The following is a 26,376-nucleotide window of genomic DNA, read 5'->3' as shown; positions in this document are numbered from 1 at the left end:
GTTTTAGAAAAGTCTGTGCACCATGCTGCCGGTCGTCAGTGCTGGGAAGAAGCCCCAACCACTGATAACCCAGTTAGCTACCAAATTGCTGAACGAGCACTGAGTGCAAACACTGCCCTCTGCAGGTCTGCTCTGATACTACAGAGCCCCTTTATTGTAAGAAATCTCTGACAAGGGAGCTCTGGTGGCCTAGTGGTAAGAAGCTGCACTGCAATCCCCAAAGGCATGCTGTTCAGATCCACCTGCTGCTCTACTGAAGGATGGGTAATCTCTTCCCATGCGATTTACTGCCTCTAAACCTGCTGGAGGGCCAACTATGAGTTGGCCGACTCCATGGTACATAATAGAAACCTGGTGGGAGTTGCACTGTTCATCCAAAGACTACATTGCTCTGATGCTTTGGATCCACCAGTGGCTTTGCAGAAAAAATTGGCAGTTTCTGTCTATGTGATTTACAGCCTCCAAACAATCACCAGAGGGTCAACTGTAAGTTGGTTCTGACTCACTGGCAATGAGTGAGTGAGTTATAGACACTGGTGACCTAGTCCATAGGGAGTTGCACTGCTAACCCACAGGCCATACCTCTCTGACAGTTCAAATCCACCCTTGGTCTGCAGGAGAAGGATGGGCAGTCTCTTCCCATGCAGTTCACAGACCAGGAAACCCAGTGGAAGGCCCATTATGCGTCAGTTTCGATTTGACAGCAATGAGAGAGTAGTAGACTTACTATGGTTAAGTGCTCAGCTGTTAACTGAAAGATGCAGAGGTTTGCTACTCTCAGATATGAAGTCTTGGAAACTCTTTAAGCAGGGTTCGTATTCTGTCCTAGAGGATCAGTATGAGTTGGAATTTACTTGATGACAGTGGGTTCATAACAGCTACAAGAAGCTTTGGTGGTGTGGTGGGTGGTTTGCACCTGTCAGCTGTTCCGTAGGAGACTTCTTCCATAAAGAGTGTAGGAACCCTATTGGGCAGTTCAGGGAGATCTGGTGTCTTAGAGGTAAGGAATTTCTCTGCCATTGCAAAAGTTCATGTTTCAAATCCACCAGCTGCTATGCTGGAGAAAGATGGGCAGTCTCCTCCCATGTGATTTACTGCCTCTGAAAACCTGCTTAAACGGTATTCAACAACAAAATAGGGCAGTTCCACTCTGTCCTATAAGGTCCAAATGAGCTGAAATCGACATAATGGCAGTAGGTTTGGTTTTGTTTTAATACTGCTGTCAGGAACCTTTACAGATTACTGAGAAGCAATGATGTCAGTCTAGAGACTACGGTGAGCCTGATCCAGTCCATGGTCTTCACAATTACTTGCTATGCATCAGAGAGCTGGGCAATGACTTAAGATAACAGAAGAAAAATTGATGTCTTTGAGTTATGGAGCTGCAGAAAAGTCTTGAACATACCGTGGACTGCCAAGAAAACAAATAAGTCTGTCTTGGAAAGTGTAAAATGAAGTTTTTCCTTGGAGGCTAGGATTTTGAAACTCTGTCTCACATACTTTGGGCTTGTGGCCAGGAGGGACCAATCCTTGGAGAAGGATTTCATGCTCAGAAGGGTGAAGGGACCGTGTAGGAGAGGAAGGCCTCAAATGAGATGGATTGATACAGTAACTGGGGCAACAAGGAGTAGGTGTCTCAGAGTCAGTGAGACTGGCCCAGGACAGGGCAGATTTCAGAGCTATAGGGTCACTATGAGGCGCAGGCAACATAGCACATAACAACAACAAACATTCACTGGGTGCCTGTGTGTCTCACATGTTTGTGCCAAATATAATGGTCCTGCAAAAATGGAGCCTTAAAATTATGATTTTACAAATAAGGACATTAAGTCAGAATGGATAAGTCATTTGTCTGGGGCGGTTTCTTGTTGCTTTTATTGTGTACTGTCGAGTCAGAACCAACTCCCAGCTGACTCTCTAGCAAGTTTTCAGAGGCAATCAATTGCACAGGAAGAGCTTGCCCGTTTTTCTCCTGTAGAACAGCTAGTAGATTCAAACCATGTACCTTTGGGTTGACAATGCACTTCCTCACCACAAAGCCACCAGAGCTCCCTTGTCTAAGCCTGCACAGCCTGTAAATGGCTGTAGAGGGACTCACTGGTTGCAAAGCCAATGTTGTCTCAGCTCTACAGTATCACCTTTCTCCACACTCTGTGCTATGCTCAGACTTGTCTTCTGTGAAGTAATCACCTCAATTGCCTGGGACCCATGGGTACTGTCCCAGACTCCTCCAGCTGCCCTCTTGACTAGATCAGGGTTGATCTGGACTGTGGCACAAACAGGTGGGGATAAATGAATAACAGCAAATGAACTCAGCTGAGTCCACAGACAGCTTCAAAGACAAGAAACTAGATCTGTTGGGGCTTCTGGGCACTGCTAGGACTGCAGTGTTGGGGCTGAGGCTCCGGAAATGGATATTTCTCAACAACATTGTTGTGTGCCCCCTCTCTGAGGCAGTGTGGCACCTCTATGAGGTTACCTGGCCCTTGCACGGCCCTCTCTGAGAATGTGTGGTCCTCCTAAGGTCACGTAGTTCCTGTGTGGCCTGTCCAGGAAGCTGTGTAGCCCTCCATGCCTCCTGGCCTCTCTGAGTCCTCATCTTGTTTCCCCGGTGACTCCCTTTGTCATCTCTCCCAGGTTGCCCATCTGGAACCTTCAAGGCCAACCAGGGGGATGAAGCCTGCACCCATTGTCCCATCAACAGTCGGACCACTTCAGAAGGGGCCACCAACTGCGTTTGCCGCAATGGCTACTACAGGGCAGACCTGGACCCCCTGGACATGCCGTGCACAAGTAAGTTTCCAAGGCCCTTGAGAGCCACGCTTGACTGGAGCTCCTTGTGGAAAAGAACTAAGGTCGGGTTAGGGCCAGCCTTCCCGAGCAAGGAGCAGTCGGCTTCCTGGTGGGAAGGGGAATGAAAACTGTTTGGAAAAGGACCATTCTGGAGCAGTCAAGCAGCTGATGCACAGGCACCATGGAGCTGACATCTGGCTCCCTTCCTCCTTGTGCTATTCACGTGGAAGAGAAAGTCAAGGTCTTGATTCACAAAGGGATGGGGGGGATGGGCATGGGAGGCTTGGCAGGAGAAGACTCCACAATGGAACCAGCGCCCAGGTGGTGTCTGTGGCAGAAAAGACTGCCTAGTGTTCTAACCTGGCAGCAGCTGCCCGAATCCCAGGCCAAGTTTCTCTAAGAAAGGGGTGACTAAGAGGGCAGTATTACTCTCTCTCAGTTAGGAGTGGCATTCAGCTACAAGCAACACACAGCTGAGCCCAGTAGCTTAAACCATGCAGTTTCAGGGTTTATTTTCTCATATAAAAATAATCCAAAGACAAGCAATGATGGAATACTACACTACCTCCAAGAAGTCCTCTGAGACCTGGCTTTTTATTTCTGCCCTGTCATCAATATCCTGTGGTTTTAATCTTTGCAGTCACTTCATAGTCCAACATTGCTGCAGAAGCTCCAGACATCACACCCTTATTCTAGGCAGCTTTGAAAGGAGAAAATGGGGAAAGGACAAAAGGAGCATGTTATAGTTATTTGTCACTCTTTTAATAAAAATCCCAGCCCACAATTTCAGCTATGCCTCAGTGGTCAGCAAGTAATCAGAGAGTTTGGGAAATGTCTTTTAGTTAAATATATATTGTCACCTTCAACAATTAGGTCTGTATATGTTAATAAGGAAGAAAGGGGAAACGCATATTGGGTTGGCATAATCTCAAACACAAATAAACCTGTTCCCAGTACAGATGCTGCAAAGACTGAAGTTCAGGGTAAAAGTTTAAGATGAGGTGCAGCAGAGTGAGAGTTACATTCTAGAAATATCTCTCTGGTGGATGGGAAAAAGAAAGGATTTGGAAAGAAAGTCTTTTTTTTTTTTAACCTTTTTTGGGAGTTTTGGGCTTGGGCGGGTGTTGGTTTTTATTTTTTCTCTTAAGAGGCGTGTGCTGGAGCCAAGAAGATCTCTGATGGCTTAGTAGTCCATAGTGTGTTGTTGCCTGCTAACTAAAAGACCGAATGCCTCTGGCAGTTCAAATCCTCTAGAAGCTCTGCAGGTGCAAGATGAGCTGTCTCCTCTGGTTAAGACTTACAGCCTCAAGAGGGTTGCTATGAGTTAGCAGCAAGTCAACCAGAGTGAGTGAGGCTGCATTCGGGGCAGTGGGCACAGTCTCTTTGGAAATAGCATCCTCCCACACTAAGTGGCCTTTATCCCCCTTCTCAGCCATCCCTTCTGCACCTCAAGCTGTGATCTCCAGTGTCAACGAGACCTCGCTTATGCTGGAGTGGACCCCGCCTCGAGACTCGGGAGGCCGGGAGGACCTGGTCTACAACATCATCTGCAAGAGCTGCGGCTCAGGCCGGGGGGCCTGCACGCGTTGTGGGGACAACGTGCAGTACGCGCCACGCCAGCTGGGCCTGACAGAGCCACGCATCTACATCAGTGACTTGTTGGCCCACACCCAGTACACCTTTGAGATCCAGGCTGTGAACGGAGTCACCGATCAGAGCCCCTTCTCACCTCAGTTTGCCTCCGTGAACATCACCACCAACCAAGCAGGTAAGCACTTTGAATGCGCACACAGAAGGGTACCCTGTCATGCTGTGCCAGATTGGTACCTTGCCAGCCCTTGTTAAAGATTTCTCTCCACAAAAAGGTTTTCTATGTGATCCAGCCACCTTGGAGAGTAAATGTTACCTTCCCATTATAACAGCATTTAGGGTAATTGCTGCCATTTTTTTAATACATATTAAGGTAAAAATTAAGCTTCTGTAACAAAAAGATGCAATGTTCAAGTGACTTAAAGGACACAAAAATAGATTTCTCTCAAGGATTCTCTGCATGATGCAAATGCTTCATACGTTCAGCTGCCAACTAAAGGGTTAGAGGTTTGAGTCCCAGAGGTGCTTTGAAAGAAAGATCTAGAGAACTACTTCTAAAATATTCTGAAATTTTTATGGAGCAGTTGTGATGCATGGAGTTGCTAGGAATCAAAACTGACTCAGCAGCAACTTGTGTCTACAATTTTGTGTTTGCATGGTAGGCCAGAGGAGAGTAGTTCAAATGAGCAGCTCCAATCTGGTTAGAGAATTTTGAATTAGATTTTTCTATTGTGGTGTTTCACCATTCACCAAACTTTTGTTTGCATGGTTAAAGTTGAGCAGTGGTCACCCTCTAAGCTAAAGAGCATCATCTGTGTCCTTCCATTGGGAAGACCCTCATCACATGGCCTCTTGAGACCCAAAGGGGTCTGGGAAATGTAGTCTCTCGCTGGTCAGCCATATGTCTGCTGAGACAACAGTTAAGCACTCAACTGCTGACTGACAGGTTGGCAGTTCAAGCTCACCTAGCAGCTCCACAGGAGAAAGACCTGATAATCTGCTTCCATAAATATTACAGCCAAGAAAACCCTAGAGGACAGTTCTTCTCTGCCATGTGGGGTCAAAGGGAATCAGAGTCAAGGCAACAGCACCCAATCCTACAAGCTTCTGTCACCAGAGAAGGAGATAAGTTTCAGTGGACATCCATCTGTTTTCACAAGTGCTGTCTTTGAACCTCAGCCCACTCTAACACTAGCAAAAAACTCTTCTCCCTCAGCATGCCCTTAACAGTCCTTTCTGTTCATCTCCCAACACTTGCCGCCCTGCTTTCGGCACAGCCTTACTTCTCCAGGGAGTTTCTACACGTGCAGTCCCACTCCCCACCCAGAGCCGCCTTCTGTCCACTCCACCTTCTGGCCCCACTTCTCCCTGGATCACTATCTTTGACGTCACCTCAGGCCCTCCATGTGACAGGATCCAGAAGTCACTTCCTGGAAACCCATCATTTTCAGTTCTCCATGACAAGCTGTACAATTAGCATCTCCTTCCTTTTGAAACCTCTTTCTTCCCTGGCGCACACACTCCTGGGTTTCCTCCTATAACCTCAACTGTTCTCTTTCCAGCCCCATTCGCCCGATTTCCTGTTGGAATGTTGGGCTCACTCTGGCCTTTGCCCAGCCTTCTCTCCCTGTGCTATCTCCCCACCCCTGGCTTCAGTGCTTATCAACCAGCCTAGGCCTCCCCTTCAGACACCAGACCCTGTAGCTGGCCTCTACTCATCAGGTCTGCATGGATGTTTCACAGACCCTAAGACTTGCACCCAACCCTTGATAACTCTTCCCTGTAAAGACAACAAAAATTATTTCTCTTTCCCTCAACTATGCCACCGTCCACCAGTCCAGGTCAGAGCCCAGGAGCCACAAACAATCCCCACCTCTCCCGCCTCTTGCCTGTACGTACTCAGTCAACAAAACCTTTGATTTCACATCCTTATTGCCTTTCCCAGCTGACGTTTGTCTTACTACCACTCCCATTGTTCAAAACCTCTTTATCTTTTTTTTTTTTTTTATTATTTAACCATTATCAACCACATGTAATAAGACATTGTTGGTTCAATGGTAGAATTGTCACCTCTCCTGCAGGCAATCAAGATTTGGTTCCCAGCCAATGTACCTCCTTGCCAGCTGCCACTCAGTGGAGGCTTTTATGTTACTTTCACACTGAACAAGGTTCAACGGAGCTTCTGGGCTTCTAAATTAAGATAGACTAGGAAGCAAGGCCTGGTAATCTACCTTTGAAAACCTTCTGAGTGGCAAGGAAACACTGTTTCATCCACAAGTCCCGTTATGGGTGGGGCCACCATGAGTCAGGAGCCAATTCAACAGCAGCTCACCCCACCATCATCCACATACTGGCCTCTTCAACACCTTCACTTTCTCTGGCCTCTAATCTGTCCTTCTCACTGTTGACAAGAGGAAGACTTCTCAAATGTTAATCCAGATAAGTGACTCTTCCGCTCTCCCTTTACCCCCAAAATCCCTCATGCTTAAGGTCCAGCTTCATTTGGCATTGTTGGCCACTCTGCTTCTCCAAGCACCTCAGCCCTCGTGGCCTTGGGGATCTCTGCTTGTGCTGTACTTGAGCATCCAGGCTTCACATGAAAGGCTCCTGCCGATCCTGTTTCATCTTGGAGATCGTCTCCTCATGAAAGCCTTCTCGGATTCCTGACCTTAGCACTTGCTGCCCACCTCATCACCATCACTCACTCCTCTGTCCTTTTTCCTGACTTTGAACTTCTTGAGGACAGAGAGTTTTATCTTACGTAACTCTGTGTCTATGGTGCCCAGCCCTGAGCCCGGCACTGTAGCACCCAGTGAATGCTCATTGGCTGGATGAAGATCACTGGGCCCTCAAGAGGCCAGGCCTTACTCCATCCTGCACTTTAATGACCATGCGCTTCCCCGCCTCTGCTTCCCACCAAGGTTTAAATGAAATTTCCAAGGATGTTCTTGTAACTGAGGGCAGAAATATTCTACTAAAAAATATTTAGCAGAAGAGCACTGGATATTTCATAGCCTGTCAAAGGAACAAGCAAGTCCTTCTGGGAGGAAGGGCAACCAGGTTGCTCCTTAGAGGCAAAGACGGTGAAACTTCATCTCATAGACTTTAGGCATGTTGGAACTAGTCCTTGGAAAACAACAGCATTCTGAGAAAGGTGGAGGGTCAGAGGAAGAGAGGAAGACCCTCAGCAAGACGGGTTGATACAGAGATCACCACAACAGGCTTGAGCATAGCAGAGAAGGTGTGGATGGTACACAGTAGGGCAGGGGGGTTCAGTTCTACTGTTTATAGGGTCACCAGGAGTCATAGCTGCCATGATAGCACATAGCTGCAACAGCAGGGGCAGAAGATGTGGGATTCGACCCAGTGGCTATGTCCCTCAGTTATTCACTCAACAACCCTTGTTGATTCTCTACTGTGGGCATGGTCTGGGCCCTTTCCAAGGCAGGCCAGGCTCCAAGAGATAAAACAAATGAATTATGCAGCCTTCTCTTTCTGATACAAAGTCAGACCCTTAGGAGAGCTAGAAGATTGTGCCTCCAGCCAGGGTAGGTCCGGGAAAGTTTTCTGGAGAGATAAGATTCGACCTGAAATTTGAAGGACCTGTGAAATTGTAAAGTTGTTGTTGTTGTTGTTATGTGCTGTCGAGTCGTTTGCGACTCATAGCGACCCTATGTACAACAGCCCTAAACCCTGCTCTATCCTGTGCCAGTCGCACTGCCTCTGACACACCCATCCCGATTACCTCAGTCACTGAATCAATCCGCCTCATAGAGGGTCTTCCCCTCCTGCGCTGTCCCTCTGCTCTACCCAGCATGATATCCCTCTCCAAAGACCTGTCTCTCCTTGCAACATGTCCAAAGTATGTCAGACGAAGCCCCAGAATCTTTGCCTCCAAGGAGTAGCCTGCTTTAACCCTCTCTAGGATGAATCTGTTTGTTTTCTTGGCAGTCCATGGTACATTCAATACTCTTCTCCAGCACCACAGCTCAAAGGCGTCAATTCTCTTTCTGTCCTCCCTAGTCATTGTCCAGCTCTCTGATGCATAACAAGTGATTGCAAAGACCATGGCCTGTATCAGGCGCACCTTCGTCTCCAAAGAGACACCGTTGCTCTTGAGTACTTTAGAGAGGTCCCTAACAGCAGACTTGCCCATCGCAATACTTTTTTTAAATTTCCTGGTCGCTGGCGCCAAGAGTGTTGAGTAAAGAGAGATGTAGAAAGACATTCTTAATGGTAGGAAGGCCATGAAAAGAGAGGGGAAACCGTCTCCAACTGGCTGAAGGTGCTTCCATGCACTACTTCACTGTACCCCCACCATCTCCCTGAGAAAGAGGCATCTATGTCCCCATTTCACAGATGATGTGCTGAGAAGTTGAGTTAAAAAGCAGAAGGTGGGGGGAAGCAGGAAGAGTAGAAGGGAGGGATTGGCTGTAGGTCAAGTGGACTCTGGGAGTGAAGCAAAGCCCGGGGTTTGTCCAAGAAACCTTGAGTGTGACTGTGTGGGAGTCTGCAGCTTTGTGAGAATGTGTGGATATGTGATTATATGCGTCTAGGCAAGCATGTGTTTGTGATCATGTGTGACTGGCCATGTGGCTTGATATTTATACATGCATTTGTGGGCATGGATGTGCCTGATTCTGAGAGGCCCGGAGGGAACGGGCATATCTACAGAAAATATCGCCTATGACAATTAGTTTTACATTGCTGAATGATCTCTCCCATCTGGCTGTGGAAACTTTGATGGCAAATAGAAGCTGCTTGTTGTTGTTGGTGGTGGTTGTTGTTAGGTGCTGTAGAGGCTGCTCAGCTCCGGCCTGTGCACAGCAGATCCCTGCCCGGTCCTGCTCCATCGTCACAGTCTCTGTCCACCTTAAGTCCACTGTGCAGTCACTGTGTTAGTCCACCTTGTGGGAAGGTCGTCCTCTTTTTTACTGCCTTCTGTTGGCACCTAAGTGCTTGCCTTGCCTGATGTACACACATTTCCAGGCCTGTGGGATGCATCTGTGCATTTGAGCATGCTTTGTATATCTAAATATGGCTCTGGGTGTGTATCTGAGAAGGACTCTGGTTTTGTACGTGCGCGCTTGTGGCGTGCCTGCGGCTGAGAGGAAGTCTGTGAGCATGTCGAGAGTCGAAACCTCACTTTGATTGGGGTCCCGATAGAGCTGATAGGAGGTGGGCAAACTGAGGGGACCTTCCAAGGCCAGAGATGTTAGCCAAGACACCTCACACATGACTGAGCCTCAGCTGTGAATCTCTGAGTTGGGGAAGCCCAGTCTTCCCCCAGCTGGAGGTGGAGGAGGTGAACTCTGCAGACACTGCCTGGGAGAAGCTTCAGTCCCCCAGGACATTGGGAGCCATTTCCGTACTGTGGGAGCCTCTCCTGCAGCCATATGGGGACCCTCCTGCATGTCCTAAGAGACTCATAGTGATGTCTGGAGCTCGAAGCTCCCAGGGAATGGAGATGAGGCAAAACATGAAGGGGAAATGCCCAGTTTAAGGCAGCAGCCTTGAGCAATGCAGGGCCCTGGGTGGGAATCACAGTGTTGTCATTTGTTTGTTGTGTGACTTTAGTGTACTAGTCAGCTGCTTCTGTAATAATGCTGTGTAACAAGTGTTCCACGACAACAAGCAAACACAACAAATAGGTATTTCTCTCACTGATAAGAGGTGAGGAAGTCTGCGGATCAGTTAGGATTCAACTAATTTTGACCAGGCTTTCTGAGCTGGGCGGACCCGAATGTGAGTTGAATTCAGCCTGAGATGTGTCATCTCATTGCTCTTAGACCAGAAACAGGCTTGCTTCTCTCACGGTGGGTGGCAGCAACCCAAGTGGCGAAGTCATATCGCCCCAGCACATTCAAAGCCTCTGCTGCTGGTCCAGCCACGCACATGGGCCAAAGCAAGACCTACAGCCAAGCCTGGCATCAGTGCCCTCTGTCTACATGGGTGGAAGTACCTGGCAAAGCTTGTGGGGGCGTAATCCTGCTACTAGGAGGAAGAACTAAGATCATTTAAACAATCTACTACGCTTGTGATGATTTCTTTCTTCCTCTGGGCCTTAGTTTCTCCAACAAATTGTTTCTTTGTCTCTCATTGCTGTAGAGTTGGAATGGGCTCCTAGGCAGTTCTGACCCTCTAGTGGGTTTTCAGAGGCCGGAAATCCCATGAGAGGAGATTGTCCATCTTTCTCCTGCAGAACCTCTGAGTTAGCAGCACAGCACCTCATGAACCACACTACCAGAGCTCCTTAACTGTTCATCAGAATGAGAGCAGGATCTGCCAAAGTCAGAGCCTGTGAAGACACAAGATGTTGTATTTGACCCGGTAGCTGTGTCCTTTACTTATTCACTCATAACTGTGTAAGACGGAAACCTGTCAGAGAAGGGAAACGCCTGTATTTTCCACTAAAACAAAGTGATAGAAAAGTGGTAAGACTGCTCCCCGAAGAACGTGCAAACCTATCTTGGAAGAAGTGCAGCTGTAATGCTGCTTAGGATGGTGAAGCTTCCTCTCATGTGCTTTAGATAAGTTGTCTGGGGGACAAGTGCCTGGAGAAGAACATCCTGCTTGATAAAGCAGAGAGTCCGTGGAAAGAGGAAGACCCTCAACAAGATGAACTGACACAAGACCGCAACAGTGGGTTCCATCAGAGCTGCAATGGTGAAGGTGACACAGGGCTGGGCAGTGTTTCATTGGGTAACGTATGGGGTCGGTATAAGTGAGAACCAATTCAATTGCACCTAACAGGGAAATGAGACATGACAGAGTCTACAAACACGATAGCATAAATTAGGATGCAAGGAGGGGCTTCTGGAGGTGAAGGAGGAGAGGCATTTCCTCCTGGTGAATGGGAAAAGGGCATGTCACCGAGGGCTTCCTGCAAGAGGAGGCATTTAACTTATCTTTGAAGGGTGTTTCAACAAGCAGAAATGGAATCCTGCAAGGAGGAAGGGGTCCAAGGTGGGGAAAGGTGCAGGAGGCTGCAGGTAGCCCACTCAGGATCCAAGCTGTCCAGGGTCTGTGGTCTCAGCACAAACACAAAGTCCCAGAGAGGGGCAGGAGGAGGGAGTGCCCAAGGTGGGCAGCAGAGAGGCTTCTGACGAGATGGCGTTTAAGCTGAAACCTGATGATGAGAAGGAGACAGCCATGCAGACAGTCAGCCACACCAGATTCGTCCCCATGGTCTCTCTCCCAGGCTGCTCCAGACACTGCCTGAACCCTTCAAGATCTCATCCCGAGCGAGCTCTAATCAGCCTCACCTCTGCTGGGTCCTGAAGGGGGTGGGAAGGGTCTGGGCTTTGGAATCAGGCAGACGATCCTGACTGTGACTTGAGCTTGGCAAGTTGTCAGTACATGGCTTTGGACACATCATTCTGTCCACCTCTGATCACATCGTCCCTGTAGGCGTGCTCAGTCTCTCCTCACAAGGTGGCTGTGAACGTGAGAATTTGAGCTACTGCCTGCAAGGGCCCTCACATAGCACCTGGCCCATCCAGGATGAGCATTCAAGACACAGAGGTCATTCATGTTGTAACAGCTCACATATGTGTCCTGCTTACAACGCGCCAGGCTCTGCTCTAAGCCCGTGGTGGTTCACCCTCACATCAGCACTCTCGGGTTATGATGGTGCTGTTATATGCCATCGTGTCTGTTCTGACTCATAGCAGCCCCTCGTGCAGCAGAATGAGACACTGCCCCCACCCTGCATCATCCACATCCTGTGCTTTCATCCATTGTTACAGCCACGGTATCAACTCATCTTCTTAAGGGTTGTCCTCTTTTTCACTGACTCTCTCCTTTATGACCCATGAGGTGGGTCCTGTCGTTCTGTTTCACAGGTAAGGAATGGGGATCCCTGCATCACATAAGCAGTGTATACTCAGCGGACAACGAAAAGGGCTGTTCAGTCCTATCCAGGAGCACTGTTTGGCCCGTGACCTTTTTGCCATGTAACTTAATGTGTTCAAGGATTCTGGGGGCTTGGACAAAGATATCTTGAGGGGAGGTAGGCATTTATGCTGCCTGTCACAGAAAGTCAAAACAAAATTCAAATCAAATCCACTACCTTTGCATCACCCCTGACTCATAAATACCCTGAGAGGATTTCCAAATCTTTATGGAATTGAACTGCTTCACTGGGTTCAAATTACTGACCTTTTAGTAAAAAGCCATAAGCCATAACCACAGCACCACCAGAAGTGCTTATCATAGGCAGTAGCATAAGTCATATTCAATCATGTCAGCACTGGCAGGGGTCTGAAAGTTCAGCTAGTGCAACCATCTTCTCTTACAGATAAGAAAACTGAGAGCCTCTCTCGGCTGCGCGGTGAATGCCCAGGTTAACACAGCAGGTGAATGCCCAGGTTAACACAGCAGGTCGTTGGCAGAGCCGGCCAGCCTCTAACACCCCGCCTGGGTCTCTGTCCATGACATCTCTCCACATGGCTTTCTCCTGGAAAGACTTTCAGCTCTCCAAAGCTGTTTCTGCCACCTGTGTTCAGCTCTGATCCTCTGCCCTCCTGTGGTGCAGGCACACAATGGCTCAGTCTCTGGAACTGTTAGCAACGTGTACTCACCTACTTCTCTCCCAGGGGGCTGAGGGATCAGAGAGAGATGGGGCCAAGAGAGCCCCCAGTGAGGCTCAGAGCTGGGGCCAGAGAGAGGGAGGGAGAGGACAGTTCCCTCCCCAGATCGAGCCCTCCACATGCATCCTCCTCTTTGATCTTCCCAAGCTTTCTGCAGGGAAGCCATCACCAGCCTCCAGAATCAGTTGAGATTGGGTTTGCCTGCATAGAATGGGAAGGAATATGACAGGTAACAGCTGCCATAATAATGCCAGTTAACAATCAACCACAAAACCTAGTATAAAATGAGAAACCTATATCAAGCTTGGGAGTATCTGGGTCAGCTGGGTGGTCGCTTTGGTCCTGGCAGGTACAGTTACAGATTTTCAGTTCCATCACGTTGGCCCACTCAGCAGCTATTTGGATTTTGGTGGGGTTCTATCACATGTTTGGGTCACTCCTCCCCAGTCTCATTCTCTAGCAGGTCAGCCTGGACATGTTCTCATAGTACCTCCAGGAGACCATGACTCCAGGGGAGTGAGTGAATAGGTACAAGAGCTTTTTTTTAAAAAAATTTTTTTATTATTATTAATTTTAATGAATGTTTACAGAGACTGAGGATTTCCATTCATTTATTGTTGCACTTTTCTCCCTGCCCACCTCTCCCTCCCCCCAACTCATTCTTCTCTTTGAAAAGTAAAATTCTTTCATTGTTATACAACCCCTCCCGCCAAGTCTGCTCCACTGTACAGCCTTCATTCTGGACTCCTGTCATGTCAATAATACCTAAATACATATCCCTTTTAAACAGTTCTCTCCCTCATGTGTTTCAATGCAGTATACACTATTGAACTCATCTTTTTTAGTCTCCCCCCGACACCGATGTCAGTCCTCTTTTACAACAGTGACACTATGCAGTATTTGTCCTTTTGTGACTGAGATACTTCAGTCAGCATAATGTCCTCCAGGGTCACCCATTTTGAATAATATTGCATGAGTTCCTTGTTTTTCAATGCAGCATAGTATTCCATTGTGTGAATATACCACAGCTTCTCTAGCCATTCATTTGTTGATGGGCACTTAGGTTGTTTCCAACTCCTTGCTATTGTGAACAAAGCCGCAATAAACATGGGTGTGCATGGTACAAGAGCTTTTTATATATTTTGTTGATATTCTGTTGGTCAAAACAAGTCATAAGCCCAGGCCCAGAGAGAAGAGAAACTATATAAGTTATAAACTGTGAGCTCCACCAAACACCATCCACCATGAGTAACCGTTATGGCATTTGACACCCCAATGGCACAAGGTTCAGCATCGTGTTGACAGAAGAGTGCTGTACCACCTAAAAAAATGTTCCTCCAAAATATAATAACAACCAACTTTAATACAAAGGCTCTCTCCAAGGTCTAGTAGACTTTAAACAAGAGGCTTAAATAATATTTTTTTTAAAAAAACCCAACCACCATGAATGAAAAAAAAACCAAAACAAACAAACCACCAACCAATATAGTATGTTATAGAAGGTACAGGGCAAAACATATGGATGCAAAGTTAACAATAATATTACCAGTCTGCCATAATGGCTTACATGTAAAAGATACCTGAAGTTATGACAACTTCATGGACTCATCAAGAAGCCAGAACCCTTAGCCCATAGCTTTTGCCTATGTGATCTAAGATGGTTGCAAGAGCACCGGCCATCACACCTACATCCCAACCACAAAATGAAAGGAAGAGAGAAGGGTAGGTTCCCCTCCCTTTTAAGGCTTATATTTCATTGGTAAGCACTTAGTCACATATCCTTTTCTAGATACAAAGAGTTTATTTGGGCACAGAATGCTCAGCTAAGAACCAAGATTTCATTCCACTTAAGAGAATGGATTTCTAATAGGCAATGAGTACTGGCAGTTTTATCCCATTTTTAGGTGAGGAAGCTGAGCTCGGAGGGAGGTGACTTGCCTGTGGTCACACAGTGGTCTGTCACTGGAAGAGCTGGTGTCTGAATGCTGAATGCTTCCTCTTATCTCCTCCACCACCTCTCAAGAGCATTGCTAAGACTCATTAATCATAGTTCTGTTTGAGAGTCTGAGTGACACACAGACAACCACATGTGACTGATGTCCCTTGCTCTAGGCCAGTTCCATGTTGGAACTACAGGCCTTCATTTAACTTCCCCAGCATTCCTGCCATTGACCGTCCCCATTCCACATAGAAGCACCAAGGTTCAGAAGTTGAGATGAGTTTCTGATTTGAGGTCAGGCTCTGTGTCCCACCAGTCCCTGCAGCCATATCAAGTTAGGTAATTGAGTGTTTGTCCAACATCAACTTCAGATCCCCACAATGACCCAACTCTTTTGGTCTGCAGGTAAATCAGGCAAGAGGAGAAAAGAAAACCAGTCTAGGTGTTAGTCTGCAGGCCTGAATTCCAATCTCACCATACCCATGATCTCAGGAACCCTGGGTAATTAGCTTAATCTCACCTCACTCTTGAATCTCACTTTACTCATCTATAAAGTGGAAAGAATTAACCCCTGCCCTATTTTTATTCTGAGAATAAAATAGGGGTGTGGGGGCTAACACCCAGATGTTGTTAACTATCATCAATCAAGTTTACTCCTGACTCAGTGATTCCGTACATGACAGGATTGGACCATATGGCCCATAGGATTTTCATTGGCTAAATTTTGAGAGTAGATCACCAAGCCTTTCTTCCTAATCTGTCGTAGACTAGAAGCTCTACTGGAATCTATTCAGCATCTTATGAAGCACCTGAGCCTCCACTGACAGACAGATGGCTGTGCATGAGATGCATTGATGGGAAGAGAACCTGGATCTCCTGCAAGGAAGACAAGAATCTGCAATGAATCACAAAGAATCAGTGAGCAAATGAACAGCCAGTCGCCACTCTAGAGCACAGTTTTCTCAGATTCGAGGAATAATAATGATAATGATGCTGTCTCCTGAGCCCAGCTATTTTCCAAGATTGCTAGCCCCAAACACACTAATAACTATGATATGCAAAAGTCATTCTCAGGTCAAGTGGAAGGTCAAGTGAGGTTGAGGACCCACTAGTCTCAGCCAACTTAACTGGATTTCTTCCCTGCAGGACTTCTCAGAACCTTGAATAAAGTAGTGTGCACTGTGAGTCTCCACAAACAAGGGTCAAGAATTCTGTGTTTCCCAAGCTTTCTTGGCTACAGAACATCTTTTTTTCATGGAAAGGAACCACTCTTAGTCCACCAGTTCTCAGCCTCTCCCTTTCTCTATCCCACACTACTCTTTAAAAGCCTTGATCCTGTCAGAAAGAAACAAAGGCTCTCATCTGGAAGACTTTCATTTGCAGAAATTCTTTTGGTGAGAATTTTCCTCTGGTCACCCAGAATTGTAGCTAAAGCATAGGGAGTTAATTGCATTGCTAGAGGTTTAAGAGAAACACTCAACACAGCTTTTCCATCACTGGCAGGGAATTCTAAGAGTCCTGTTGTGAATAGTGTTCCTGCTGCAGACCCTTGAGAATGCAAGGACAATAATAAGCAATTGTCGTGGTATTGTACACCAGCTGGTTGGCAAGAGACCCCTTGTCAGGCCAGCAGGTCACAGCCACAGGTGGGCTTAGGATCGGAGGGAGAATGAATTCTTGGTGACTGTCATATCAGCCAAGCTGCCTGCTAACGGACACTGCTTGAGGCCACTGCTCCAGGCTCACAGCTGTGGTCAGCTGACTGAGTCATAGTTCTAAAACCAAAACTCACTGCTGCCCAGTCAGTTAGAACTCTTAGCAACCCCAGAGGACAGAGGAGAACTGCTCTGTGGGTTTTCCAATGCTGTGAGCTTAATGGAAGTTATGGAAGTTCGTTGCCTCATCTTTCTCCCTAAGAGTGCTTGGTGGGCTTGAACTACTGTCTTTCCAGCTAATATCTGAGGGCTTGACTGTGCTACCAGGCCTCTGTGAGTGTGCTGAAGGGGCTGTCAAAGATGAGACTGCTTTCTCTTCCCATCCCTCCTTCTTCCCTTTCTCCTTTCTCGTCTTCTCCTCCCCTTCCCTTCTTCCTTATCTTCCTTCCTTCCGCCAACAAATATTAAGTGCTTAGTCACTTGCTACGCATCTGAGAACTGGATAACGAATAAGGATGACAGAAGAAAAATCAATGAGTTGTGAATATCCATGGACGGCAGAAGAGCAGATGTGTCTTGGTGAAGGTGCAGCCAGAGTGCTCCTTATGGGGAAAGGTGGCGAAGCTTTGTCTCACATACTTTGGACGTGTTGCTAGAAGACACTATTCCTTGGAGAAGGACATCATGTTTGGAAAGGTGGAGGGACAGTGAAGGAGAGGAAGACCCTCAACACGATGATTGTCATAATGACTGCAACAGTGGGCTAAAGTATGTCAGAGATGATGAGGATGGCCCAGGATAGGGCAGGGTTTAGATCTGTTGTTATAGGATCACTATGAATCGCATTTGACTCGACAGCACCTAACCACAACATTCCTCTGAGTCTTCCAACATCCCAGGCACCAGGAGAAAAGAATTGACTATTAAGAGAAACTTAGTATTCTTGAAGACACTGCTACTTAGCAAATGAATAAGCAAAGTAGTCTCAAATAGTGTTCACAATACAGAGAAAATAAGGCAGAGTAGCATGGAGTGGGGATTGAATGGAGGAAATGAGTTACTCAAGAAGGGCTTTTTAGAAGAGGCAGTGTTTGAGCTGAGACTTGAATGAAGTTGCTCCATTTAGGTAGAAAGGCAGGTTCTAGGCAGAAACACCACAGGCCAGTGACTCATTGTATTAGGAATGGAAAGGAAGTCAGGGTGACTGCAGCTTGGGAGTGAGAGGAGAGGCAGCGTGGTGACTGACCAGGCACTAGACTGGTGGGCTGCACTGGAGACGCAGCGAGATCTGAGAGTTTGGGTCTCAGGGTGGAGTCTCAGATTGTCCTGTGCCTGGCTAGTCCCCTACTCACCCGATCCCTGATTAGTGGAGGGGTTTCTTTCCTGCCTTCCTCAGAACTCCTGGCGTAGTCCAAACAAAGTCCGTGCCTCCTCGGCATTCTGACCCACCCAGCAACTCTAAAGGAGAAAAATGGGCGATCTCCTCCCGTGCAATATACAGCCTCAGAAACCCAGTGGAGGGCCAGCTGTGAGTTGTTTCCAAGACCATAACAATGAGTTTAAGGAGTTGGAGCTCAGGGCTTTGGAGGCAAAGCGGAGGGATGGGGGAGGGCTGTCCTACACTCACATCTACCTGGAGTCAGACCTGTGCCCTGTACTGGACCTAGTCCTGGGAGACCCTTCAAGGACACTTGATTCTGACCACCCTTTCTGTCCTGATAAGTGACAACATGCAAACAGGCTGCTTCTGTGAGTTCCTCCACTAGTGAAGGGTTGGACTTGAACATGCGGACTTGCTGGGGACAGCAGGGCCCCTGGCCACCTGCCCCAGGCGCTACCTGGCAGGCCTCTTCTTCCCCTCGCCCTCCCCTTCTCCTCTCAGCCACAGGCCTCTTTTGTGCATGCTCCCTGGGGCTCCATCTTCTTGCAGGGGTCACGGGGCACCGCTGACCCATCCCCCTGCCGGCGTGCCCGGCTGGTAATTGAAAATACCAGAATCCCTTGAAGACCAACTTACAAGGAAACCCGACACCCCAGGGTGGGCGGCGGGCAGCAAGAGGGGTGGAGAACTTCCAGCTGTTCCCGTTTCTCCCGCCATTAATCCCACTGGATTCCAGGAGAAAGGCCAGCCTTGCTTGGCCCCGGCTGGACGCCTTGATCATCTTCCCAGCAAATGCCGCCTCCTTGCCATGCCCGGGGTTACGGAGCTTACAGGATCTGAGCTGGGGTTAGATGGCTGTAATCTAAACCTGCCAGATAAAGCCTCCAGCCCCCCATCGCTGTGGGGGACCTGCTCCCCCAGCAGCTGAGCTGAAGGACCTATGTGGGCAGGACAGTGGGTGGTGGGTGAGCCAGTAGAACTGTGTGAAGGTAGCTCAGCAGCTGTAGTTTAAGGACAGGAGCAGGATGTCACCAAAGGCTTTTTGAGGTCCCTGCTTCCAAATCTCATGTTCTGTTCTCATCAGCTGCACACAAAGGAGACAATAGGACGTACTGGACCTGGGTGTTATTGTTGTTGTTTTTGTTGTTGAGCACGACTCCTGGCAACCCTATGAACAAAAGGCCTGAAAGCCTGTCTATAACTAGGGACATTTATCAAAGTTCATAGTTTCCGGAGGAGGAGGCTGAATTTAAATCCCAGTCCCATTGCTTGCTGTGCAAACCAGGGTGAATTATTGCAGTGCTCTGTGCCTTTTTTACCTCCCCTGTAAACATGGGATAATATTAATGCCAGCCACGCAAGGTGAATATGAGTATTTATAATGAGCCAGTTGTCACCAAGTGCACTGGTGACAGCAGAGACCCCGCACGTCTGCCTCCTCCTGGTGTGGCTTGAGCCTCAGGGCCCACATCTGTAGGTACCTTTGGTCTGAAGGCACCCCATGAAAGTTTAGAACTGTGCTGCTTGGAGTTTCTCAATGGTTTCTTTTTCAGGGCTCTGTAGGATAATTGAGTGGAGGCAGATGACAGAGGTGGGGGCGATGAGTAGATAACATGCTGACCAGCACTTAGCAGGTCTGGCTTCAGGCCCCAGACTTGCTGCTCCCTGCTGTGTGGCCTCGAACAGGTCACTTCCCTGCTCTGGCCCCAACGCCACCACTCCTTGGCCAGCAGCAGCAGCATCACCTGGGAGTTAGGAATGCAGATTCTCAGGCCACTTCCAGGCCGCCCGAGGGTCTCAGGGGCACGGCCCAGAGTACGTGAACTTCCTGTGTGAATGCTGGATTTCAGTTTTCACAGCTGTGAAACAGGACTTAATTGTTCAGAGTTTTTCTAGCACTATATATACAGCCACCTCTCCTGACTGGTATTTTTCCTCCAACCCCCGCCCAGGAGGATCACTAGGAGGAGCATTGCTGGCAGGAGAGTGGATTTTGTTTTTGGAAGATCTGTTTTATTCACTGCTGTGTTCTCAGGCACATAGTAGGCCCCGAACACAAATTTGTTGGATGTAAACGTCTCCCCACCTTTTCTACTCCCACAGTCCCCTCTGCCTCCCTCCCCCATAGCTGCCCAGAGACCACCAAGTCACTGTGTCTGGGGTCTATGGGTCACCTGTGTAGACTGTGAGGTCCAAGAGAGCACAGGCAGCACCTGGTGCTGTTCTGGCCCACCCTGTGGGGCCAGGCCCAGGGAAGGAGCCTGGTGCATCTCTATCCACATGACATGATCCCAGGGATCGTGGAGATTGTTGTCGTTGGCCCGATGATGCCACAAGAGCCCAGCAGAAGCCCTGTAAAGGCCCTTCTGCCTCCTGCCTGGATGCAGACATATGGAGGGATCTAGGCTAGTTGTGTGTCTTTGGCTAGGTCTTCTCCTCCCTGGATCTCCAACTCCTCAGCTGAGGTTAAGAAACAACACCTCTGTATCCACTCTGACCCTTGACCTTTAACCTCTGGATTCTCTTCCAGCTCCATCAGCTGTGTCCATCATGCATCAGGTGAGCCGCACTGTGGACAGCATCACCCTGTCATGGTCCCAGCCTGACCAGCCCAACGGTGTGATCCTGGACTACGAGCTGCAGTATTACGAGAAGGTACCCGAGATCCCAGTCTTCCCCAACACAAGCTCTCTCAGTGAGGCAGGAAAAGCCCTGTATCACCTCTGTTCCTCCTGAGGGGAGACTCAGCAGGTGCCTAGACCCCTCTGAGCCTGAATTTTCTGGCTTGGGAAGATCTGGCCAAAATCTTGATAAAATGCAACAGTCACAGCCCCTTCCCAAGACCCCCTGACTTTAGCTTTCTCTTCCAGGGATCTGATATTTGGAAAAAACTTGGTTATTGGTTTGTGCTTTTTTTTTAAAGACTCCTTCATTTCTTAAGCAATGAAGCATCTCATCCACTCATTCTTATTAAGCAGAGATTTGGAAGTGCTCAAGAGAGCTGATGTACAGAGTGAGAGAGCTGGTGCTTCCCAGTGTTGTGCTAATTGCAGCTACACTTGTTTTCATTTGCCTGAATAGTATTTGTATTGGGAGAGGTAGATTCTTTTTAAGCTTTTAAATCCTCCTTTCTTCCTTGGGGTACTGCTAGGATCCAGATCCAGGTTGAAATCCCTTGGTGTAGTAAAAAGAGCTTTGGACTAGGAGTGAGAAGCCCTAGGTTCAAATCCTATCTGTGCCCTTAACCAGCTGAGTGACCTTGGGCAGGTTCCTACCTATGTAAGTAGGGGCGAGACTCCTCTTCAGGTGTGTGTGGGGAGGGGAGATTGGGGGCTGGTAGAGCTCCCAGCATGGTGCCTGTCCCTCCACAGAGGTGACCTGGCTTCCCTTTCCTCCTCATCTGTCCAGCCTGCTGCACAATGGGCACGGGTGACCTGTAGGCAACGCCAGTGAAGTGCATTTCATCTCAATGGGGCCTACACACAGGGGCCAGGAAGGCAGGCAGAACAGCTGGCCACCAAGTGGACCATCTCTCTCTGGATGATGTCCTCTACTACCTACTCTCTGCAGTCACAGAAGGGACAAGGAGCCCTAGGAAGGATGTCCCCTGGACATCAATTTAGACTAACATGTGAATGACTGCTAGGACCTCCTTTAGTTATAGGCAATCTTGGGAACTTGAAATGAAAGTGAGTGAGAGAGATGGTGACAGTCACAGCCAGTACTGCAGGAGCCCCCTCTCAGGAGGTCTGGCCAGGCCCTTCCACACTATTAGCTGTTGAATCAGCCAACACTGGTGACTCTCGGGGCGGCGGCGGTGTGTGTGTGTGTGTGTGTGTGTGTGTGTGTGTGTGTGTGTGTGTGTGAACAAACACACACCCAGCTTTGCCCAGTTGCTTTATAATTGCCTCTTGCCTTGTTCACACTCTCCTAGGGAGTTCTGAGAGTCCAGGGACCTCATCTATCCTGTTCACCACCCTCCTCCCAGCACCCTGGTCCTGGCACCAAGAAGGCACTTGATGGATACTGGTGGAATGAATAAGATATGAGCCTCTTCCTATGGCCCACACCCCAGTTACTGTGTACCACACACCAGAAAGCCCATGAATATGCTTTGGGACTTCATGTCCCCCCACCCCTATTCATAATTTCCCTTTTGGCCTCCACCTCCTCCCTGCCATCCGCCTTCCCGGCACACCAAAATATCACCTCCTCCAGGAATGAATGACTTCTTCCCTCGGACTGGGCCTGCTTCAAGCATCACTGAGCAGGCTGTGAATGAGTGAATTGTACTAATTCATTAATGGTATTAATTCATTAATGACATTAATGAATGAAAGAGAGCTGCCAGTGTCTGAGCCTGTGAATGAAAGGAAGCGGTGTGGATGTCTACATGGATGGAGGAGTCAATTCTGTCCTTCTAGACCTCTAGCTGGCCCTCACCTCCACCTCACTGACTTCACCTTAAATGTCACCTCCTGAGGGAATCCCTCCGTTGCTCCTAGATCTGGGCAGAACCCTTATTTCCCCATTCATTTTACCCAGCCTTTGTCCACAGCCTTTATTAAAACTATAATTTTGTGTGTGTCAGTGAGTAGTTAGGTATTTGAGCTCTCGGTTTCAAGCCAGACAGGAAGTCCCCAGGCAGGAACCCCCGCAAAGGGGACTCTGCCATTGTCTCCTCCAGGCCCCCTGTTCTTTGCAGGCACTGTTTGCTCAGAAGCAAAGGTGACAAGAAAGTGACCAGTGAGGGCGAAACAGCCCAGGTGATGGGAGAGAAGCTGCCCACACCCTTAGCTGGGCCTTGAGGGCCTCTGAGCCACCAGGGTCCTGGGAGCCAGACTAGCTGTGCCCCAGCCACGGAGACCCCAGCATTTCCACACCCTCCGGCAGGGACAGCTTAGTAAGTCCAAATTCAGAAAGAAAAAGGGAGGGGAAAAACTAATTAAGAAGCTTTATGATTAAATGAAACTGAAAGTGTTTGTCCCCAAAGACTGGAGCGGAAATGAGGAATCCCGGCGAGGGTCTTGCCTGCGACCTATTTCCCGCTGTGCAAGGCGGGGCTGGGCAGGCTGGTGGAGGTGTGAGCAGGGAGGCAGCTCTTGCCCTACTTTCTGCCACCACCACCGAGCTTGCCCAGGTCCCAGGCCCCATCATCCTCTGGCCGCAGTTACCACCTGCTCACATCTCACGAGCTCGCCCAATGTGCTCTTCCTCCGCAGAAGTACCATTCACCTCATAGAATGGGAGGGTAAACTGAGGTTCTCAGAGGCAATTATGTAACTTGTCTATGAGACCCCAGCCAGTGTGCGATGGAGCCAGGGTCTTGACCTTGGTCCCCTTTCTCTCACTGGCTCACCTATCTCCCAACTGTCTGCCAGGATTGTGTCTAGGGTGACCATTAAGCGGTAGGACCAGCTTCTTCCACAAAGAATTTTAACCATAAATGACAAATAGAGGGACAAGGTTGAGGGTAGGGTACAACTGTGATGAGACATGGCTCTCCTCCTTGTAGGACCTAAGTGCAGAGAGAGGCAGTTTGGAGGAGAGACACTGGATCGTTCAGCCTTCACCCTTTCCAACTTCGGAGCCAGGTGCTGGGCTAGGTCCCAGGAATACCAAGGGTGATCAGACTGCCTCAGGGATTTCACAGACAGGTGCAGATATAGGTATCCATGAGATTATGTGCACAAGTCACAGGAGGACCACACAATTCACATGGGGGTACCGAGGAAGTGCCCATAATCCTCACATGGGTGAGGGGAAGCTTTCATCCAGGTGACATCTGAGCTGAGTCTTAAAAGATGCTAGCAACTCAGCAGGCAGACAAGTGATGTGATTAGAGTCAGAAGCAGCTTGTGCAAAGGCCCTGGGGCAGAAATGAGCTGGCTGTGTTCAAAGAACTGAGGGAAGGCAAATTTGGCAGAAGCGACATGTGCAAGGAGGGGAGAGGGAGGCAGGATCAGGTTCTGATGGGGCCTTCCAGGCCTTGAGAGTCTGGATTCGATTTAAAGTCGACAGGAAGCCATTGGAGAGTTCTGAGCAAAAGAGGGATGTGATCTGACTCAAATTACTCTAAAGATCCTTATAGATTGCAGGAGGAGGACAGAATGCAAGAGGGACCTGGAGGGATGTGAGGGCCCTGCACAGGACTCTCCTGAGACACCAATTGGGCAATGGTAGTGGCATGGCCTAGGCTGTTGGCAGCAGCAATGGTGAAAAGCTGGCAGTTTGAGACAATAATCTGAGGTTCAGGAGACCCAGGAAGTCCAAAGGACTTCCAGTGGATGGCTGTGATTTGCAGGTGGAGGTGTGGTGCTTAAAGCTGTGGGTGTGGCTGAGAGCGAGCACAGGAATGTGCCCAGGGAAAAGGAATGGAGGGGGCTAGAATCCTGGAGAAGGTCAAGATCTGAGGAAAGGAAGAAAGAGAGGAGCTGATGAAAGCATCCGTGGAGGCGCCGCAGAGAGCCAGGAGGAGAACCAGGCACAGTTTCTGTCCCTGACCTTTCAGGCAGGGCCTTGACTCCCCAGCTGTCACCACCACCTTCCAGGGTCAGCCCCCACCAGGGAGAGCCAGCCAGGCTGCTAAGAATTCTGAGAAGTCCGTAGCCAGTTATTACCTCACACCCTGGAATCTTCCGTGTCTGCAATTGATTTCTTTAATGAATGCTCCAGAGCCTCCCAGGTAGGGAAGTTGCCGATGCCTCCCGTCCAGTCCAGCCGCCTTCAGGCCCCTGAGGTCCCTGCCCCCACCTTTCCCACTCCCTCTCCCCGTCTTTAGAAAGGGCATCTTTGGAGTAGGGCTGTCTGTTTGCCCTTTCTCCAGCTCCACTGGGATTTCTCAGTCTGCCCACAGGCCGGAGCTGACAAACACTTTGCCAGGATGTTTCCGGGTGCCACTGGCAGTGGTGTTCAGCTCATTGCAGATTCAAGGCTGTCCATTCCCACGCATTCTGGTGTCCCTGGGGAGGTGGCCTCCTTAGACAGCAGCCCCATAAAACACACAGGTTACCACTTTTCTTGGATGTCCAAGAGCTCAAGAGGAAGGGTCTGAATTTGTGAGGCCGGCTGTGGTGGATGAGCCCTGGTCTTCCACAGACTTTGGGTGTTTGTAGAGCTGACTGAGGAAACGGGGAACGAAGGGTGTTTATAAGCATAGGGGAAAACCTACTGGAAACCCCGCTGAAGGGCCAACTATGGGTGGATTCCGACTCAACAGCACACAGCAACAACAAAGCACAGAAGGCTTTGTCCAGGGTGCTGGTGGGGGCTCCAGATGGTCAGAGGCACCGTCATTGGGTTAGTGATGACTAGGGAGGAGTTTCTTCACTCAGGCATTCATCCAGCTATTCATTACTGAACATTGGTGAGCACTTACTCTAAAGTGATGCTAAAGAGAATGTGCTAGTGTTGCTGGTGTTGTGTACCATTGAGTCACAACCTACCCAGAGCTGACCCTCCAGTGGGTTTTCAGAGGCAGTAAGTCACACAGGAGGAGATTGCCCATCTTTCTCCTGCAGAGCAGCTGGTGGATTCAAACCACATACCTTTGGGTTGGCAGTGAAGCTCCTTAACCACTAGGCCACCAGCGCTCTAACTAACTAGAGTGCTGATAGCTAACATTTATTGTATCTTTCTATGCACCAGAGGATCCCTGGTAGTGTTGTAGGCTAAGCATTGGGCTGCTAACCAAAAGGTCAGCAGTTCAAACCCTCCAGCTTCTCCATGAGAGAAGGGCAAGGCTATCTATGCCTGTGAAGATTTACAGCCTCAGAAACTCTATGTGGCAGTTCCACTCTGTCCTATGGGGTCACTCGGAGCTGGAATCAACCCTGTGGCAGTGGGTGTATAGGTGCCAATGATGATACTTTAGCCGCCGTTTCCTGTCAGGGAGCTAATTGGGGCTTTGAATATGTAAAGAAACATGCTCAGTGCCTTAGAAGTCCAAGGTCACCCATCGATCCACGGGTAAGGACGCAAACTGGTGACTGGTTGATTTCATGGGCTTGTAGTTGTAGTGAGCTGCTGAACTGCTTTCAAATCGTGGTGATGCTATAGGACAGAGTGCGTTTGTCCCATGTTGTTGTTGACAAGTGCCATCGAGCCAAGTACTACTCATAGCCACCCTGTGACCTGTTCTGTGCTGCACCATCTTCACACTTCCTGACACACAAGGGCCCATTGCAGCAGTCGCTGTGTCCCATAGGGTTTCCCAAACTGTAATCTTTCTGGGAGCAGAAAAATCAAGTCCTCTCTTCTTTGTTGCTGTTTGGTGGTTCAAACTGCTGATCTTTGCATCAGCAATCAAGGGCTTTATCATTGCACCACCAGAGCTGCTTGTTGATTTCATAACCTTCATCTACCTTTTTTCTCATACTCCATTAGCGCTTTCTCACTGCGGATGGCCTATGCCTGAGAGAGAGGGGA

General features: G+C 48.8%; 1 protein-coding gene across 2 annotated transcripts in view; it reads left to right on the top strand.

Moving 5' to 3' along the window:
* EPHB2 (EPH receptor B2) overlaps positions 1 to 26,376 on the top strand; it is a 175,095-nt gene that overhangs the window by 120,431 nt on the left and 28,288 nt on the right. For both annotated transcript variants that reach the window (XM_006883544.1, XM_006883545.1), the window contains exons 3-5: positions 2,638 to 2,793; positions 4,226 to 4,561; positions 20,480 to 20,604. In XM_006883544.1, the coding sequence (XP_006883606.1) occupies positions 2,638 to 2,793; positions 4,226 to 4,561; positions 20,480 to 20,604 (617 nt within the window). The remainder of the gene's footprint in view (positions 1 to 2,637; positions 2,794 to 4,225; positions 4,562 to 20,479; positions 20,605 to 26,376) is intronic.

This window comes from Elephantulus edwardii, unplaced genomic scaffold (assembly GCF_000299155.1).
Source record: "Elephantulus edwardii isolate Elephantulus edwardi_28Jun2011 unplaced genomic scaffold, EleEdw1.0 scaffold00028, whole genome shotgun sequence".
In the NCBI taxonomy this organism is placed as follows: domain Eukaryota; kingdom Metazoa; phylum Chordata; class Mammalia; order Macroscelidea; family Macroscelididae; genus Elephantulus; species Elephantulus edwardii.
This window is presented reverse-complemented; position numbering and strand designations above follow the sequence as displayed.